We start from the raw sequence: 18656 nt of genomic DNA on the forward strand, positions 1-18656 counted from the left end.
TACTAAATTATTTTTGTGCCATTTCAGCTCAAGCTATTTACTGAGAACAGCAATGTGCAAAAGTTTTAATCCAGCCCCTAGTGTCTTTACACTTTACCTGTCGGTGAGCGTGACTTCCTTGTAATGTTTGGTGTCTGAAATCAAGTGAAATAAAACTATTCTGCTCTTTATTTGCTGCATGGGTTTTACTAGAATAAAACAGAGGCTCAGAAAATCAAAGAGAAGTAATAAAAGTCTGATATTTAACCCAGGTTACAAGGATCTACGCAGGTTTAAAGTCCTTTCTAATTAGCTGCAGGAGAAAGAATACAGAACATTACAGCTCGTCTAAACTGGGTTTCATCCAAGCAACCACAGCAACCAGTTGGCAGGGGCATGCGTGCCATCTGAAATGTTACAACTCAAAGCATGTTTGATCTTATTTAAAATAAATGATAATAATGGAGCTCAGTATAAATAACTTTTCCCAGGATAACACCTCTAGATGGCGCCAGAGTAAAGCAACCAGCCACTCCAAGACTCATCAACATCCAGTTTGAAGGTATTATGTTACAACAAAAGAAAAATTAAAAAGACATCATGTAAAAAAGGCAGTTTATTGCAACAGAAAACCAACAAAAAACATAAGCATGTGATGAGAATATACTGCTGTACTGGACCAAATGAGCATCTGACGGCTTAGAACTGTATAAAATCAATAAAATAAGATGCACAGCTTTACAGATACCGTAACAGCTTGTTGTTTTAATTAGTTTAGCTGTTATGATATGAACTTTCAGAGGATCACATCCATCTCAACACCCTGTTTAGGACTGAACTTTGACATCTAACCCAGATGCACTAAAACAGAGAACATCACTGCAGGAATACTGAGATCCAAAAAAGGTGCAAGATGAAAGCATTTAATAAGGTAGACAGATGCTTCCAGAAAGGTTTGTGTGATGCTGGATGAGCAGATAGAGATAGAGATCAAAAGCAAAGAGGAGAAAAGAGAATGTTTAGCTTCATAATGGTGTCATGTACAAAAAAAAATCCAGAATGGTCCTGTTTTTATTCCATCAAAATGCAGATATGGGTGGAAGAGAGATTTGGCCGGGTCAGCGCAGCATCACCGGGCAGACAGGCTGTGGCTTAGTTCTAGGCTGTTTGTTGGTTTGGAGCTCCTAGCTGGGAGAGAGTGCAGGACTGGGTTCAGTACTGATGTTTACCAAACACTCGCTGGACTTGAGGCTTGCCAGAGACTTGGAGCTTGGTAAGGAGGCCAGGGAGCCACACAGACCCAGCATGGAGGGAGTGTTATCGTTTCCTGCAAAGAGAAAATTCAAATTATGATCATGCATTGTTTAAACTGCCTACATGGAGCCTCTTCAAGCCTGCCTTTGTGTAAAATATGTGTATGTGCATGGGTGGCTGCTACTGAAGAGCTTTTATGTTGGCATACAAACACATCCCTGCTTTAGCAGACACGTTATTCTACTGCCTGACTCTTGTTGACTCAGTTAAATATAATAACATAAATAAAAGTGGATCAGTGGCTTATTTGGAGAAGTGTGGGTAAAAATGTAATAGTATGCTACCCAGCTCCTTGTGCAATCTACTTTCATCTCCTGCCTCGACTACTGCAATTTGAAGAGGCCCTTCTAACTGGAAGACCAGTTAGAAGGGCCTCTTCAAATGGTCCAGAATGCAGCAGTGTGTGTGGTCTTTCATCAGCCTAAACAGGCACACGTCAGCCCTCTGCTCACTGAGCTCCACTGGCTACCGCTAGCTGCAAGTGTCAAATCCAAATTGCTAACGCTAGCATACAAAGTCCTGGATGTTACAGCTCCCATCTACCCGAATCCTCTTGCAAAGGCTTACGTCTCGGCCCGGCCGCTCCGGTCATCACAGGATCGTCGGCTAGCAGTGCCTACACCACGCTCAGAACAATCCAGACTCTTCTCATGCGTCGTTCCACAAATGTGGAATGACCTTCCAAGCACTACTAGAACAGGGGCATCCTTGTCGATTTTCAAGAAACTCCTGAAGACCCTGCTCTTCAGAGAGCATCTTCTAAACTAGGACCCTCCCTGCACCCGTCCCCCCTCTCTACTGTCCACTCCTTGTTCACTTCCCTCTGCGCCACCTAGGATTGACTGATTAGTGTTTGTCGTCGTAGCCTCAAGAGCAACCTGCTGGCTTCATTATCACTTATAAGTCGCTTTGGACACGAGCGTCTGCTAAAGGCATAAACATAACAATGTGAACTAGTATTGTTTAACATTTATTCAAACACATCCATTTGCAGCCGCTTATCCAGAGTCGGGTTGCTGGGGCAGCAGCCTAAAGCCGAGACGGCCTGACTTTCCTCTCCCCAGCTACTTGGGTCAAGAAGCTTTCTAGAACGTGTTTATTTTATTAGCTTTTTATTAAAGACCATCTTTACTCATATGTTCAGCACATTTGCAGTGGTTTCTAGTAGGAATGAATGCCTTGTATGTCCTAATCTAGGGAATAAAGGCTCTGGTGCACCTGCTGTAGGAAGTAGAAGTGAGCTAGGTCAGAGTTGAGGTGAACGGAAGAATTGGAGTTTTATTTCCTGATATTCGGACATCTGGCCTCTGATTGGCTAACAGCAACACGACTCTACCACTGACTCTGTTTGCCCTGTGACATTGATGTTTTATCCCCACAAATAACACAAGCCAGGAGGAGCTTCTGCTGTGTGGTGAAGTTGCTAATGCTAAAAATTAGCTTCTACTAGTCAAGACATTCTCTGCTGATTCCTGGAGGCTAAACCAACAACAGCCTTCCCCGTCGTGAGTCAAGATGGCTGAGTCCATGATTGTTAAGCGACAGTGTGACGTAGATCTGTCAGGATTTTCACATCCTAGAATTTCATCGTCTATTTTCTATCAGACGCTACTTCAGGAGATAGGTGTAGGAGACTATTTTCATGTTCGGCCTGCATGAAAAACTCACAGTGACCGATTATAATCAGAAATAATCATAAAAAAAAATTTTCAAATGAAGTTGACCTTTTAAGTTCAGTGTAGTAAGATAAGAGGACATACATGTGCTCCACCCTGTCGGTTAAAGGGTTAAATGCTGCTAACTGCTAACAAACTGTGATGCATGCTGAAGTTGCGTTCTACCGGCTGAGCTCCAGGCAGCGTCTCCATTCTGTCTCTCATCAGTCTTGTGGGAGTCAGAGTTCAGACTCACTTCAACAGAAAGCTGCTCCAGGCTGTGGAAACTCCTTCTGGGTGACACAGACATCACCACCATCCACATCACAACCAGAAAAAATGTTTTTCCCGTTACACTTAATACGCCTGAATACATCAAAGCAGAAAGAAGGTCGCAGTTGGGTTTACCTGCGGAACAGTTTGACATCTCCTTGGTTGTTTGTGACGGTGGACCACTGGTTCACCAGAGGGATGGAGAGATCTTTAGCCAGATGGGAGGAGTCACAAGGCGTGAGAGCAGAGCTAAAGAGAGAAGAGGATTTATTTCAGGAGATGTTTTCCCTCTTAAGAGTGGTTTATGTGAACTTGTTTGACAGAAGTGCAAATCAGTCAGATTTAATAAAACAAGTTTAAATAGATGAAAATTAATTTAAAGTAATTAGCAATTGTATTTTTTCTTCTAACCACATTAGGTTTACATTTTATAATGTTATTGTGTTTGTAAGACTCCAAAAAGAAGGTAATCCAGAGGTGGTGCATGCTTCCTCACAGTTGTGCCTGAAGCTCCAGCACGATGGCCTCCAGCTCCTTCTTCTCCTGCTGGCCCTGCACCGTCAGCTCCTCCACCTTGGCTCTCAGACACTTGTTCTCTGTCTCCACGTTCTTCAGCTGAGACTCCCTCAAACGCACCAGCTCCTCCAGATAACCCTGGACCACACAGAGCTGATTACACAAGGAGCTGCAGGAGGAGGAGTGAAGTCACCGGGAGTCACCTTCTGAGCGTAGACGATCTTAAACCTTTGCTCCATCTTGCGACATTTGTTGCCCCAGCTCTCCTCATCGGTCACTAAAGGGATGTAGGGATGCTCGGGGACGCTCTCCTCACTGTTGCTGCTGTCCACGCTGCGGCGGTCCTCCTCATCACTAAGATATTCGTAGCTGCACAGCAGAGAGGCAGTGGGGTTACGGCACCGATCATCCCACCGCCGTGGATCGATCAGCTGATCAGTCTCACCTCTGAGTGAACTTCAGGTAAGGCGTGTAGTCAATTACAGCTGGGGATTTCCCATCCAGAGTCTCACCTTTCAAACAAAAACTGCACAGAGGCTCCTTCATCAGAACAAGAGGTTTACGTGTTATCTACCAGTGACAGCTCTTTAATTCCCTTTTAATTAAAACACTAAACAGATGTAGCGTCATGAATGTCCTGTTTTTGACCTAAAGGTCGTGATCTGCTGCATCTGCTCGAGCAGAGACATAAAGTCTCTGACAGGCTCATCTACAGGAGATAGTGGCCAAGGTCTTTCATGCACTCTGCCCATCGGAACTGCTTCATGCTTCACCTCTGGACAGCTCAAGACGAAGAACTGTTTTGATAAATACATAATCAAACAACTTTGTTAATTACCAATAATAATGTGAGCCCAATGTTCACTCAGTATGTGAAATGACAATGTTATTACTTGATATTATAATCCTGTGATCAGTAGTATTTTACAAGTTATTATAATCTTGGACATTTGCACTAGACACTAACGACACGTAATGCTAAAGTCACACGACACATTTCCTTTTGTCTGATCCAATCAGAACCTTTGTTTCTGGCGCTAGGCGTGGTTTTCTGTGGTGTTTGTATAAACCCTTTTGCATGTCAAATTCTGATTCGCCAGTAAACCAAAATATGACAAATATAAAAATTATCCCACGCCACCTTTTCTTTAGTTCAAAGCGTTCTAGAGAAGACTCGGACAGGCCATCCGGACTTCCTCTTCAGGCAAAAAGAACCTCAGACAAGCTGGATAAAATCTGTTGCAAGTTACACCTGACCGCAACGGTTCCTTCAGAATAAAAGCTGAACCTCACGACCCCTTCAGGGTCTTGCTGACGCCAACGAATCGGCGTGACCTGGAAGCGTTCCAAGACTAGTCTGGTCAGCACCGCTGCTTTTCTACCGGCTTCGGTTCCAAGGAGGGTCCAAGAGGACCTCGGCATTCTGGATCTAACGGAGGCTTCCTCATGGGTACGTAGACCAACAGATGGCGTCTCGTGTGTTATAAATCTCCAACTAAAGTTTAGAGCGAAACATTCACTCCCACTCAGAACTAAATGCGCTGGTTCTGATAACCACGTTCCACACACATCATCATTCATCACGTCTCACTCCACCTTTGTTCCATCAGTACACAGAGTGTTAAAGTTAGTCTTGTTTAAATTGTGTAGAAATAAATTTCTTAACTATTATAAACCTGACTCTCTCTCTCTCTCCTCGGAGTTAATACGAAGTGTCGCTTAATCCCTGCAATAAAAAGTTCTGATCTTCTGGTTAAAATATTCAAAGATCCATCAAATTGATATTTCATTTTTCTATGGAATCTCACATTTTATGTTTCATAAGTAAGATGTAAACGACCCATTCTTTACACAGAAAAAGATTAGAAAATAACCAGCTTAAAGAAGTAAACATTTAAAAATGTGTTGATTTAAAATATAACATTCTGGGCTGATGAGTTCATTCGCGTGTTAAAATGAAGCCTTCACCTGAAGTCAATGGCGCTGAGTCCAATCAGCATGCCAGTCAAAACCGTAGCTTCCTCCCTCAGCATGATGGCTCCCTCATCATAGAACCTCCTGTCGGGTTTGCAGGTCAAGGGTGGCCATTATTGGAATTATCAGGATCCACACAGAGAATTTTCCAACAGAGGTGCTGCATCACACCATCAATCATCTAGATTTCTCTGAATGAATAAATATTCGGTCAGACCTGGTGGTTCTGGTGTCCCTCAGAGCAGTGGAGACATACTCAGACAGACGTTTCTCCATCAGTGCAACTCTGATCCATGCCCGACCCTGCAGGATGACACAAGCAGTCAGCAAGAACAGAAACACACACACACACACACAAACCCATTCAGAGTTACTCATATAAGGTTTTCTTGCCTTGGCTCGTGAAGTGCTGATGTTCTCAATGTTTTCGATGCTGGCGATGCAGTTGTTGTGCACCTTGCTGCACGCCAGCCGAATGTATTCCCAGAAACTGCGCTGTCCATCTGAGCTGAACCAGCTTCCCGAACCTGCTCAAATTATAACCAAGCAACCAAACCGTTAAACGTGACTGCAACGGGTAAAGTTATAGTTCAGCATTAGATTTATTTAAAACATCTAGTTCAAATATCAAACATCAACGCTCCAGCACAAGTAGCAGGTTTCTGGCATTCAACAAAGTGGTTTTCCTCTTTCGGCATGCTGAGTGTTACCTGTAGTGTTACCTTTGAAGCGATGGCTGAGGATGTGCTCTAAAATAGCAGCAAAGTTGACAAACTCCTCTGAAGAATCATCTATGGGCTCTGCTGTGTACTTTTCTAGGAGAGTCTTTACAGAGAATCTGAAACAGAATCAAAGAGAGAGTTTAGGAATAAACTACAACGTGACAGAATAACGTTTTAATTTGAAGGATCTCTGCTGGTTTGGTGCGGCACACCGCGTGCAGCTGTGTCCTTTACTTTACCAACACAGACAAATGTACTACTGTATCTAAACAACGGCAGGAAAGGGGGGGCCTTTTTTCTTTTCTTTTTTTTTTTGTTTTGTTTTAGGAACCGTGCCATCTTATCATGCTGAGGTAACCCTATTGTCTTGTGTGCTGCACAAAGCTCCTCCTTCAGTGCTTGGCTTTGTTGCCATGAAAACAACACAATTAACCCCCTGTCTGTACGGCCTTTGTGAATGCTGTGCTTCCAGGTCCTTTTGGATCTTGTCTCTCTGAGGGACCGACCAGCATCAAAGAATGACCCAATAATTCCCTCCCCTTCTTCTATACATCGTGGCCTGATCTATTTAGCCTGGCTGCTGCAGCTTTGGTTTGGCTGTTTGACCTCGCATGCTCACCCCTCTGCGCCACAGAGGGGACTGCTATGCAGCGTGTGCGATAGGAGCTGGCTTCCAGGACCAGGCTCGGGCTGACTGCCTCCGCTTCCATGGGCAACACTAATATCACAGAGGGCAAGACTGCCCTGGCAGTGGGGAAAACCTCCATCGCCAGGGGGAAAACTACCGTCTCCTTAGGCAACTCCTCAATCTTCAGGGGAGTGACCACCACCTCCATGGGAGATTCCACCATCCAAAGGCAAAAGACGACCGTGGCGCTGGGACGGGCCAGCTTCAGCCGGGGAACCACCACCACCTCCTTCCGCAAAGCATTGACAGCCAAGCGTAGGAACACCTAAATGGACACGAAGTCTGAAGCCGGCGCAACGACACCCAAAGCAAAGCAGCCCAAAAAAGACTCTAACAATGAGTGGAAAACTACGTTCTTGTCAAGCAACACCTCCTTCACCAAAGGCAGGTTTCTGATCCTGAGGACTAAGTACTTCATCGCTTGGGGAAAATCCTCGATTTCCTGGAGCAGAACCACTGTAACTTTGGGCAACAGCGGCATAAAGGTGGTCAAAACCTCGGTGACGCGAGGAGAGACCACGAGCGCTCTCATCACTCTGATCCTCACTTTTGGGAGCAAGTCTGTATCTGTGATCAAAACCACCCTGGTCAGGGGAAATGAAACGCACAGCAACATCTACTGGGACTTTCACACTTGAAACCTGCACACAGTTTAAAAAAACCATGGATATGTCTATGTGATCAGTTTTAGAAGGTCAGTAGTAATAAAACTCTGCTGCTATGTCTGGTTTTTTATGCGTTGGAGCAAAACAAAAAGGGAGTTTATGTTTTTTTCTAAATAAGAAGTGCTAATAGGGAAACTGGTGCAATATGTTTGTGAGCAGACGCGAGCTCTTCTGACCGTGTCATGCAAATGCGACAGTGACGAGATGAGACTTTATGGTGTGTTGACTTGGCAGGGAGGGGACGTGTGAACAGATGTGTGTGATGTACGCAGAGATGCAAGAACATACGTGGCTTTCGACAACGCCGCTCTGCTGTAATCTGACAACACATCCACATGACTGGTATAACTGCAGGAGTTCTGTTGCTGAGTTTTCCCACTTTCCCATAATTTAAGCTGCTCTACATCAACAGCAAATTCCCTCCTGTACAAGACTGTAAACAAGGATTCATGTATTAGGCCTTATAAAGATAACAATGTCTAAAACGGTGCTTTGGCTAATTTTTTTGTGTGCAGACGCTGGTTTTTATTAGATGTGCTAAATGTGACTAAAAAGAAGAAAACAAACATTGGCTTTCTGAACAATGAAGGAACCACGCCCAGGTGGCGAGCAGAAGGGCGATCCCGACAAGATACACATACAAGAGAAGAGCAATCAAAGTCTCAAACGCAAACATTCGGCCTTTTTTTCTGCAAATACTCACACCCAGCAGCTGACTCCACATATGGTTCTTACAGCTGTACACAAAGTCTTACAGTCTTACAATCAGAGGCTACAGGGAACAATGGTTGAGAAGAAAGTGATGTCACCGCAGACTGTCCTCTTTGCAACAATGTGTCCTTCAACCGTCTGGTGTCGTCGTGGCAATGGGACAATCGCACCACTGTCCAAGTCCTCCCAGATAGGCTGCGGCCACCTACGACTGCCTCTGTCCATTCAAAGGACACATGGGCGGTATGTGGCCTTCCAAAGCCCACGCAGACCAGCTCAACGAAGGCATTATGTGACACGGGGGTCGCACTGTCCATGCTTGGCATTCTGGTCCACTCTGGATCGCAGCTGATGCTACTATTACCTCTGGGGGCTTGCAGAGCAGGGTGCGCTGCATGATTGTGCGATGCTTTGCGTCGAGTGAGTCCCAAACCCCGCCGTTGAACCTGGGTCAGGAAGACGAGCTTGTCCTCAATGGGCAACACCAGCTTCACCGAGGGAAAGACCGCCTTGACTCTAGGCAACACCACCATAAAGAGGGGGAAGACCAAGCTCGCCATGGGAAACTCGTCCATCACCAGAGGCAGGAGCACAACGTCTCTGGGCTCCTCCACCATCAGCAGTGGGAAGACCAAGATTTCCCTGGGCAGCGCCTCCTTCAGCAGAGGCACCACCACCACCTCTTTCCGGAAGGCCCTTTTCCCCAAACGCAAGACAAAGACGATTTAAACATAAGAGAACCACCTTTTGGGGCGGGGGGAACCAAATCCGACCAGAAAAGAGCGTCATCAAAGTTTGGATACAACAACCACATCTGCAAAGGGTCTATCCCGACCGAGGGCAAAATCTGGATTAAATTTACTTTTGGAGTTTCGACTTTGTTTGGACATGCCGCAGTTTTCACGAAAACAGGTCAGTGGTCTTTGATAACCTTTTTCTGCAAGGAAAAACAGCTCTTAGGTGTATTTCAGAGCTTTAGTTTTGTTTGGGGAAAACTGGGAAAAGGTTGCAAGCAAGCAAAGCTACAGTTCGGCTAAAAACCAAAACCAAAATGTCTGTTTCTGTCTCAGACGCGACATCTTGCAAGATGAGAGCAGCAGTGAAGACATGTGATCATCCCATCAAAACGCTCCACGTTTAGATCTGTTTGATAAAAGAAAGGGCGTGGATTCAGGCAGTCACTCGTGCTAGGGTGTGCTAACCCCGTGGTAACGTGCATACTGATGAGTGATGGATTTAAAATCAAACCAGAAGCAGTTGAACTTCTGTAGAAGGCCTGTTTGAGGTGGAAGGATGATGTAGTGACTTCTTACAAAGGGAGATCAGAGCAGCTGTTTGCGGCTCTACTGAGGCTCTTTGATCTGTAGGGGTATCGCTTGTGGGCCTTCAATGCAAATGAATGGAGTGGAACAGCAACATGCTCTTGGTACGATTTGACACAGAAAAACAACTGCATGGCTCTCTGACAAGCTTCTTTTGTGCCCCCCTCTCACTCGGCCTGGACCACAGCCAAACCCACTCAGCTCCCTCTAAATGCCCTCTTGTTCTCTACTGTACTTACACCAGTGAGCTTCCTCCACAAGATACCCAAACCTCCATTTATCAGCAGTGACACCTAACCCAAATTCAGACAGCCTCACATCCACTCTGACCTGTTTTTTTTACGCTCACACACACTTCCCTGACGTCTTTCTCCTTCTCTCTCTCGTATTCTCTCTCTCTTTCCCTTCAGTCTTGGATTAACCAGCAGAGTCAGATGACACTGGCGAGCTCCAGCCAGCACTGAACTGTCGGAAGAGACGTCCTTTCCTGCACTGAATGGGCACAAAAAAGAAGAACAAGCTAAAGATTTGTGCTCTGCTGAATATTAACACGAGAATGAGCCAAACCCCAAAGCAGGGTGTGTCCCATCCTCTCTATGAATAAACGTCAAAGGAAAGTGTTTCATGGTCAGCGGAGGTGAAGATGGATCAGAATTCAAGATGGACAGTAAAGTCTGGCTAAGAGACATAAATCAGATCTCTGAATATGAGGAGGGGGGGGGGGGGATTGGTAACGGGCCCTAAACTGATTTTAAATGTTCAGTCAAACCTGCTGAACTCCACAGAAGTTAGATGGACCAAAGCAAAAATCCAACCTGCAAATTAGAAGAGATATTAACAATTATTGAAAATGTGGCAAAGATGCAAAAAGGTTGCATTTACTGTCAAAAAGGGAGCCCCTATGTTAATGAAAGCTGAGTTCATGCGTGCTTATACCGTTAAAGACATTCTGTCTTGAAACCACGCCCCAGCCAAGAGACAGAACTCGAACCTCGAGCCTCCATGTCCCCTTTGTTTACAGGAAGTCCCTCACTCGTCTCATCTACTCTCTCTTAGGTTCAGCGAGTCCACGCCAGCACCCCTCCTGCAGCCACCACCAGCTACCTGAGCCAGCTCCGCCAGGCTAAAGCAACAGAGCAGCCAGTAACAGCACGTGTGTTTGGAGGATACGGTTGATCTGTCGGCTCAACGACCGCAACAAATACAACATCTGGTCGAACTGGGCCCAGTTAACATGGCGCTGCATGTAAACTCACACCCACGGGAAGCCTCAGCCATGTCAAAAACAAACCTGTTGCTAGTTGCAACAGCGGATAGATTCACCAGATCCTGCAACACTGCTGTCGGTGTGGATATTTCAACCATCGACGAGTCTCGTCACGGCCATCGCATCATCTCGTTTTTATTAAACGTCGTAGTTTTAGGAGCAGGACGCTCCTTTACTTAATTCATCTCTCGTCATTAGAACTCATTTTTGTTCCGTTTGTTTTGCGACGCCTTTAAGCCCCGGTGCAGAAACTGTTCCATCAGATGGTGCAAAGATGCGTCTTGTTTCAAATCAAAATGGGTTCATTCTGTTAAGTCCAGCCCTGTTGCCATGGCACCCAAACACACCCCAGAGATTAATGAAGAGCTCGTGCCTGGTACTGGTGATCCACACCGTGTCAGATCAAGAGCTTTCAGACAGCAACCTTTAGAAAACAAGGAGAAAAATCTGAACTTTTCACCCCAAAACAGAAAGGAAACAGGTTTTTCTTTGCCCAGAAAAAACGATTTGTTAAGAAGTGAACATGTTAATCTCTGTGTGCGCTGATTGTATGTTAAACACGTCTGTTTTTACGGTGAAGGGGCAGAGGTTAGACTTTATTTACACATATATCAGGATGAATAAAGCTTGGCCTGATGTACTAATGAAGCACTAACAGCACTCAACTCCATCCTACTGTGGAGGTATCTGTGCCGCGGTCGGCTCGTCTGCGTCTGGATCCTGAAAGATGCACCACAGGAACACCCAGCCCACGTTACTGTCCAGCCTGCTGATTCAGGACGCCCCCTCCCACGACCCCGTGTCAGCTGAACGGCCACATAACAGCCCGTGACAACTTGAATCAACTCAGAGCACACTGGCGATGTAAAAAAAAGGTCAGAAATGTGATGAGGGAGAAGATCGGGCAGCGATACGGACACGCCTGGAGGAAAGAGAAGCTAACCGTTAGAAAAAAGGAACCAAACTGTAGTTTACACTACTGACAGGAAGCTGTTTGAGATTTATTTCTGTCTCGTCTAGTTTGTTTGTCATTAAAATGATTAATCGTGTCTTTGAATGATCAGGGCAAACTGAAAACATGAGTGTTTTTTTTTTTTTTTTTTGTATTTCAGCTAATTTGTCTGTGTTTTTCGAGTCCACTGTGAGAACTTTTCTCTTTTGGTTTGCAGGCATGCTCTGCCTCGTGTGTTTAACCTCTGAACATGTCACTAGGCCCCAAACACAGCCTTCAAAATAAAGGAACTGGAATAAAAACGCTTGTGTCTACCCGAGAGTGTGAGCTTTATTAAAAAATTGGTACAACATTCAACTAATAATAATAATAATAATAATAAAGTAAAATGGAGATATTACACACCTTTGTGATTTATTAAACATAATGTTGATGAATACGGCACACAATTGTATAAAACATAAGGTCAGGACTTGATAAGATTTGGTGTTATTATGCATCTTTTTTATCTCAGATAGGACAAACAGTAAATCATAAGAGACATTTCTAAATAGCAAATTAGCAAGAAAACAGCTGTCACTAATTTTAATGAGGTCAAAATGTTTTAGTAAGGAAAAAACGTCTGAAATCTGAATGTTTTTGTAAACATATAGAATGTAACGTGATGAAGGAGCTATTCCTCCAAGATTATTTAACGTTTTCCACAGTTCCCTTTGACACGGCGCCAGAGTGCATGAAACAGCCTCAAGGTCATGCATTCGCTTCTAAACTGTTTACTTTCCAGCAATGAAGACAGAAGAGGAAGAGACTTTTCTTTTATTAAATCAAAGAACTCTATTTTCAATAAAGCTAATCAAAACAACTGTTAGTCAATAATACAATGTGACCGATCGGTGAAATCACAATATTATGATTAATATGTTTTAATAAGTAATATGACTTATTCTAGTTCACTAGACACACTGACACACGTAAGGGAAATACAGGTGCTGGCCAGTAAATTAGAATATCATCAAAAGGTTGAAAATATTTCAGTAATTCCATTCAAAACGTGAAACTTGTACATTATATTCATGCAATGCACACAGACCAATGTATTTCCAATGTTCATTACATTTAAATTTGATATTCATAAGTGACAACTAATGAAAACTCCAAATTTGGTATCTCAAAAAATTAGAATATTCTGAAAAGGCTGAATATAGAAGACACCTGCTGCCACTCTAATCAGCTGATTTACTCAAAACACCTGCAAAGGCCTTTAAAAGGTCCCTCAGTCTTGTTTTGAAGGCACCACAATCATGGGGAAGACTTCTGACTTAACAGCTGTCCAAAAGACAATCATTGACACCTTGCACAAGGAGGGCAAGACACAAAAGGTGATTGCTAAAGAAGCTGGCTGTTCGCAGAGCTCTGTGTCCAAGCACATTAACAGACAGGCGAAGGGACGGAAAAAATGTGGTAGAAAAAAGTGTACAAGCTCTAGGGATAACCGCACCCTGCAGAGAATTGTGACGACAAACCCATTCAAAAATGTGGGGGAGATCCACAAAGAGTGGACTGCAGCTGGAGTCAGCGCTTCAAGAACCACCACGAGGAGACTCATGAAAGACATGGGATTCAGGTGTCGCATTCCGTGTGTCAAGCCACTCTTGAACAAGAAACAGCGCAAGAAGCGTCTCGCCTGGGCCAAGGACAAAAAGGACTGGACTGATGCTGAGTGGTCCAAAGTTATGTTTTCTGATGAAAGCACGTTCTGCATTTCCTTTGGAAATCAAGGACCCAGAGTCTGGAGGAAGAGCGGAGAAGCACAGAATCCACGTTGCATGAGGTCCAGTGTAAAGTTTCCACCGTCAGTGATGGTGTGGGGTGCCATGTCATCTGCCGGTGTTGGCCCACTCTGTTTCCTGAGGTCCAGGGTCAATGCAGCCGTCTACCAGGAAGTTTTAGAGCACTTCATGCTTCCTGCTGCTGACCAACTTTATGGGGATGCAGACTTCACCTTTCAACAGGACTTGGCACCTGCACACAGTGCCAAAACCACCAGCACCTGGTTCAAGGACCATGGTATCCCTGTCCTTGATTGGCCAGCAAACTCGCCTGACCTTAACCCCATAGAAAATCTATGGGGTATTGTGAAGCGGAGGATGCAATACGCTAGACCCAACAATGCAGAGGAGCTGAAGACGACTATCAGAGCAACCTGGGCTCTCATAACACCTGAGCAGTGCCACAGACTGATCGAGTCCATGCCACGCCGCATTACTGCAGTTATTGAGGCAAAAGGAGCCCCGACTAAGTATTGAGTGCTATACATGCACATTCTTTTCATGTTCATTCTTTTCAGTTGGCCAACATTAGAGAAACAAACATTTTTTCATTGGCCTTTAGAATATTCTAATTTTCTGAGATACCAGATTTGATGTTTTCATTGGTTGTCACCTATAAATATCAAAATTAAACGTAATAAACATCGGAAATACATTGGTCTGTGTGCATTGCATGAATATAATGTACAAATTTCACGTTTTGAATGGAATTACTGAAATATTTTCAACCTTTTGATGATATTCTAATTTACTGGCCAGCACCTGTAATCACATGACACATTGCTGTACTGATCCAATCACAACCTTCCTAGTCTGAAGCGTGGCAGAGTCTCTGTGTTGTTTATTAAATCTGTCAGCTTTGATTCGTCCAGAATCAAAAACATCCAGATTAACAAAACAGTTCCAACGCCATCTTAAGTTCAGTTCTCAAGATCCCATGAAGTTCACCGCATGTTAAGTGAAGTATTGGACCGGCCATCTGTACTGCTCTTTTAAGCTGAGAACCATCAAGCTGGGAAAATTCTGTCGTTGTTACCAACCAAGCAACGGTACCTTTCAGAATAAAAGCTGAACTCGCTGACCCAAGGAGGGTCTCTTTTTGACGCTGTGAAACACCTGTCGCTTTTTACCTGGAGACTATCCAAAGACTGGTTTGTCGTACTGTCGACGCTGCTTCATCGGCTCCAGTACCAAGGAGGGTCGTGGACCTGGCATCCGGATCTGTACGGAGGTCTCACTGAGGGTATGTGGATGCGACACAAATGGCGTCTCATGTGTTCATGACTACAAGTCCCAAACTCTGATCAGTTAGGAGCAAAACATCATCTCCCACTCAAACTTTGCTTCTCCAGATGCGAGGGTTGTGAATTTGACACTCATTCACCACACACTTCATTCAAACAGAACATCCATCATTAGAGTTAGTCTTGTTAAATTGTTTAAAATTATTTAGAAATAAATTTCCTTAAACGTTTGAAAGTCTCTCTCTCTTCTCTTGTCTCTCAGTTAATACAAAGTGTTATTTTAAAATCCCTGCAATAAAAAGATCCAATCTTCTAATTTAAAGGGACTTAACGGAGTTTTGAATTTTTATGCTCGCGATTGCCCCCTCAGGCCAAAAGCGTAATGGCAGCTTCAATAGTAGGCTCGTGCACGAGGCGCGCATGCTGTACCTGCACACTTCTTAACGAAAATAACAGCTGAGACAGTCCTGTGTGTGTGTGTGTGTGTGTGTGTGTGTGTGTGTGTGTGTGTGTGTGTGTGTGTGTGTGTGTGTGTGTGTGTGTGTGTGTGTGTGTGTGTGTGTGTGTGTGTGTGTGTGTGTGTGTGTGTGTGTGGCCCGGAGGACAGAGGAACGCGCAGCTAATTAATTAATTTGGTTCTGTACCTTTCTCTTCAGCACAGCCAACAAAGGTTTAAGATGGGTCAGTCCTCCTGCATGCTCAGATTATTCCCTTCCCTTGCTTGAAAAATTGTTCAAAAATGAAAGTTGAACCCACATCTTTTTTATCTGTGAATTCAATGCCTTTCGGTGAGTCTCAAATAAAAATGTGGGCGTCTTACTGTAAAAGAAATACCATAAATGTAAAAAATAAACTCTACAAAAACTATGTTCATATCCAGAATAGAACCCGGATCTTCTCTACGAGAGTCCGACGTCTTACTAGGTGAGCTAAAGCGCCAGTGACGTCTTTAGTATCTGTAACATTTATATCCTTGATGACAGCTGAAACAACGTTCAAAGAACGGTTCGGAGTGAAAATGGCTATTTTGTTGCTAATTTGCAGGAAATATCTAGAAGAAAGTAGCTAAGGGTCCTCAGAAATGTAGCTAGCCTTGTCACTAGGCGTTAGGAACAGCGACAAAGTGGCACTACCTCTCTCTCTACTGCTAAAGCTACGGATAGCAAATGCTACGGGCTATGCCTGAGCGTGAACGTGCATGAAGCAGCCTGCTCGACCCGAGCAGCTCTCTTTTTCTGTGATTTTACAGAAAAACAGGCAATCACAGTAAAAATGCCAGGGCTCATTCTACAGGACCAGGGCATTGCAGGAGACTGTATGAAGAAGACATTTATTATTTCTACACATGTTTTGGCTGTCAAACTTCCTTAATGACCCTTTAAATAACCCAGTGTCCATAAGATGGATTTCATACTGATATGAAATTTAATGTCTTATGGTCCTTAATTAAATGTAATTAACATCTATCATTACAAGAATAATTTGTAGGCTAAATGTTTGAATTGTCAACAAAGGAAGTAATCAAGTATTTAAAAACTTAATTGTAATGAAAGAGGATTTTTTAATCCAAACTTTTGTTCATAGTTTTAAAATATAAGTGCAAAAAATGCCTTTAAACCAATCAAAAAACATCATTAATAACATAATCAATGTGGATTAATTAAACCGTAATAACTACCGTTTGCAGATGAAGCGTTGAAACTACTAGTGTGCATATTTTAGAATAAATATGAGGCAAATGAAGAATTAAAAGTGACTTCACCTGCAAAACTGGTTGAGTTGAGCGAGTTACTCCGACTGTTCTCTCAGATCAGATATTTTATAGCTGCAACCTTTCTGGCAAGAGGACAGAAGCCCTTTGGAGCTATGTCCAGTCTGCACTCAGCAGGCAGGATGAAAGGAGGCCCAGGGATGTCAGGAGGAGTCCTTGCAGCTCTCAATGCTTTTGTCCCTGGCAGTCAGACCCTCAGTGCTTAGAGAGAAAACCTGCTTTAGGCTGATGACGTCTTCTGCCCCCACCGGATGCAAACATGTGCAGTGACACCCTTTTATTCTGAAGCTGAAATAACCCTTCAGATCAGATCTTTGGTTGTAAATAAATGTTTAAATCAGTGTTTCAGCAAAGTGAAGTCTTATTTCAGGTGATGGTCACAATAAGTGTTTTTTCACTTCCTGGTGGAAGAGGTATGTGAAGGTGAAACGCACCTGTCTCACCTTCACTTCTAAAATAGGCGTACATCACCGTGTATAATTTATATTCTTTACAGTAAAGAAAACCCGACCCACGTTGGTCAGGACCCGCTGAAACAGGAATGAGGTCGTGATGAATACCTGCAGACCGTGATGAGGTTTTTTCTTTCCACGGCGACGCTCCGAGCAGACGCCTTCTTCGATGTCAAACCCATAGCCATTGCTGTCTGAATGCAGCCCGACTCCATTAAGCGGCGGCGGCCCCGGGGCCTCTTCGGGATCCGTGCCCAGGCCAGGACCGCCCCCTCCACCGGTCCTGCGTCCTACCACCACCCGCTGTCCTCCGCAGGACGCCAAGGATGCCGCCGCTGCTGCTGCAGGACGACCGGAGGTATCAGCGTCAGGTTGTGCGTGATAACAAGCTGTTTCCGGTTAAGCGTTTCAAAATAAAACCAAAATTCCTATCGGTTTTTAATAAAACTGTTAGAAACCAGCAATGCTTTCATTTCTGATATTTCGGTTTGCATTCTATATGGTAATATCGAAGAATAGATTCATTTTATGCCTTCATAGACTTCGTATAGCCCCGCCAAATGAACAATTACAAGTAGAAGTGTTTATTTGAGATTCAGAACTATGTTTTATTGGTTAATGGTTATAGTTTTACTGTATTTTGTTTAGTGTTTTATGTTTTATTTTTATTTCAGTAGTTTATAGCTACATTTATTGTCCAATTAAAACGCATTATTTTCCGGTTTAAAACAAAAATGACCTCAAACATTTGTGTGTGTGTGTGTGTGTGTGTGTGTGTGTGTGTGTGTGTGTGTGTGTGTGTGTGTGTGTGTGTGTGTGTGTGTGTGTGTGTGTGTGTGTGTGTGTGTGTGTTCAAATAATAAAGTTAAAGTCCCATAGTCATCATCACACTGGTGAAATTCATCTCCACATCTGACACATCCCGATGGAGAGCAGGGAGCTGCTGCAGTGGCTGCGCTCAGTAATTTGGTTGTTTAACCCCCTAATGCAACCCTTTAAAGCTGAGTGTTAAGCAGGGGGGGGGATTGGGTTCCTTGTTAAAGTCTTTGGTATGACTAGACCGGTATTCAAACCCGATCTCCCAATCCCAGGGCAGACACCTGATAGTGGCCTAAATTGTTTTATATCTGAAATGTTTGAGAAGAAATTACAAACTTGTTAGTTAAATTTCACAATCAAAAAGAATTACTTGATGTTCCTCTGAGTCTACAGCAGAGGGACAATAGGCCACCAGAGGGCGTATGATCTGATGTGTTTGTAATGCTGCTAATAGTTTTTGTTTTAGCGCGTTAATTTAATCTTGTTTAACACAGATAATTATG

At 43.9% G+C, this 18656-nt stretch overlaps 2 protein-coding genes and 1 long non-coding RNA gene across 5 annotated transcripts; 2 read left to right on the forward strand and 1 right to left on the reverse strand.

Moving 5' to 3' along the window:
• Positions 1–1029: 1029 nt before the first annotated feature.
• rundc3aa (RUN domain containing 3Aa) lies at positions 1030–17714 on the reverse strand. 3 transcript variants are annotated; one of them, XM_015948781.3, is made up of 11 exons: positions 17443–17714; positions 6434–6549; positions 6105–6238; positions 5929–6014; positions 5706–5795; positions 4183–4263; positions 3941–4106; positions 3718–3875; positions 3357–3470; positions 3135–3241; positions 1030–1306 (listed from the first exon to the last, which is right to left on the reverse strand). In XM_015948781.3, the coding sequence occupies exons 1-11, from the start codon at positions 17547–17549 to the stop codon at positions 1164–1166; spliced, it is 1302 nt and encodes a 433-aa protein (XP_015804267.3). In that variant the 5' UTR covers positions 17550–17714; the 3' UTR covers positions 1030–1163. The 3 variants fall into 3 exon arrangements, with proteins under 3 accessions (XP_015804267.3, XP_015804266.3, XP_015804265.3); XM_015948780.3 differs by having other exon boundaries at positions 3135–3238; positions 6422–6549; XM_015948779.3 differs by having other exon boundaries at positions 6422–6549.
• On the forward strand, positions 7007–7623 carry zwi (zwilling). Its single transcript, XM_070551410.1, has one exon. The coding sequence runs from the start codon at positions 7142–7144 to the stop codon at positions 7388–7390; it is 249 nt and encodes an 82-aa protein (XP_070407511.1). The 5' UTR covers positions 7007–7141; the 3' UTR covers positions 7391–7623.
• On the forward strand, positions 9252–11014 carry LOC107378528 (uncharacterized). The gene is made up of 3 exons (XR_011520622.1): positions 9252–9409; positions 10230–10397; positions 10876–11014. It is a non-coding gene; the product is annotated as an uncharacterized lncRNA (long non-coding RNA).
• Positions 17715–18656: the final 942 nt, after the last annotated feature.

The sequence above is a fragment of the Nothobranchius furzeri genome, chromosome 5 (assembly GCF_043380555.1).
Source record: "Nothobranchius furzeri strain GRZ-AD chromosome 5, NfurGRZ-RIMD1, whole genome shotgun sequence".
In the NCBI taxonomy this organism is placed as follows: domain Eukaryota; kingdom Metazoa; phylum Chordata; class Actinopteri; order Cyprinodontiformes; family Nothobranchiidae; genus Nothobranchius; species Nothobranchius furzeri.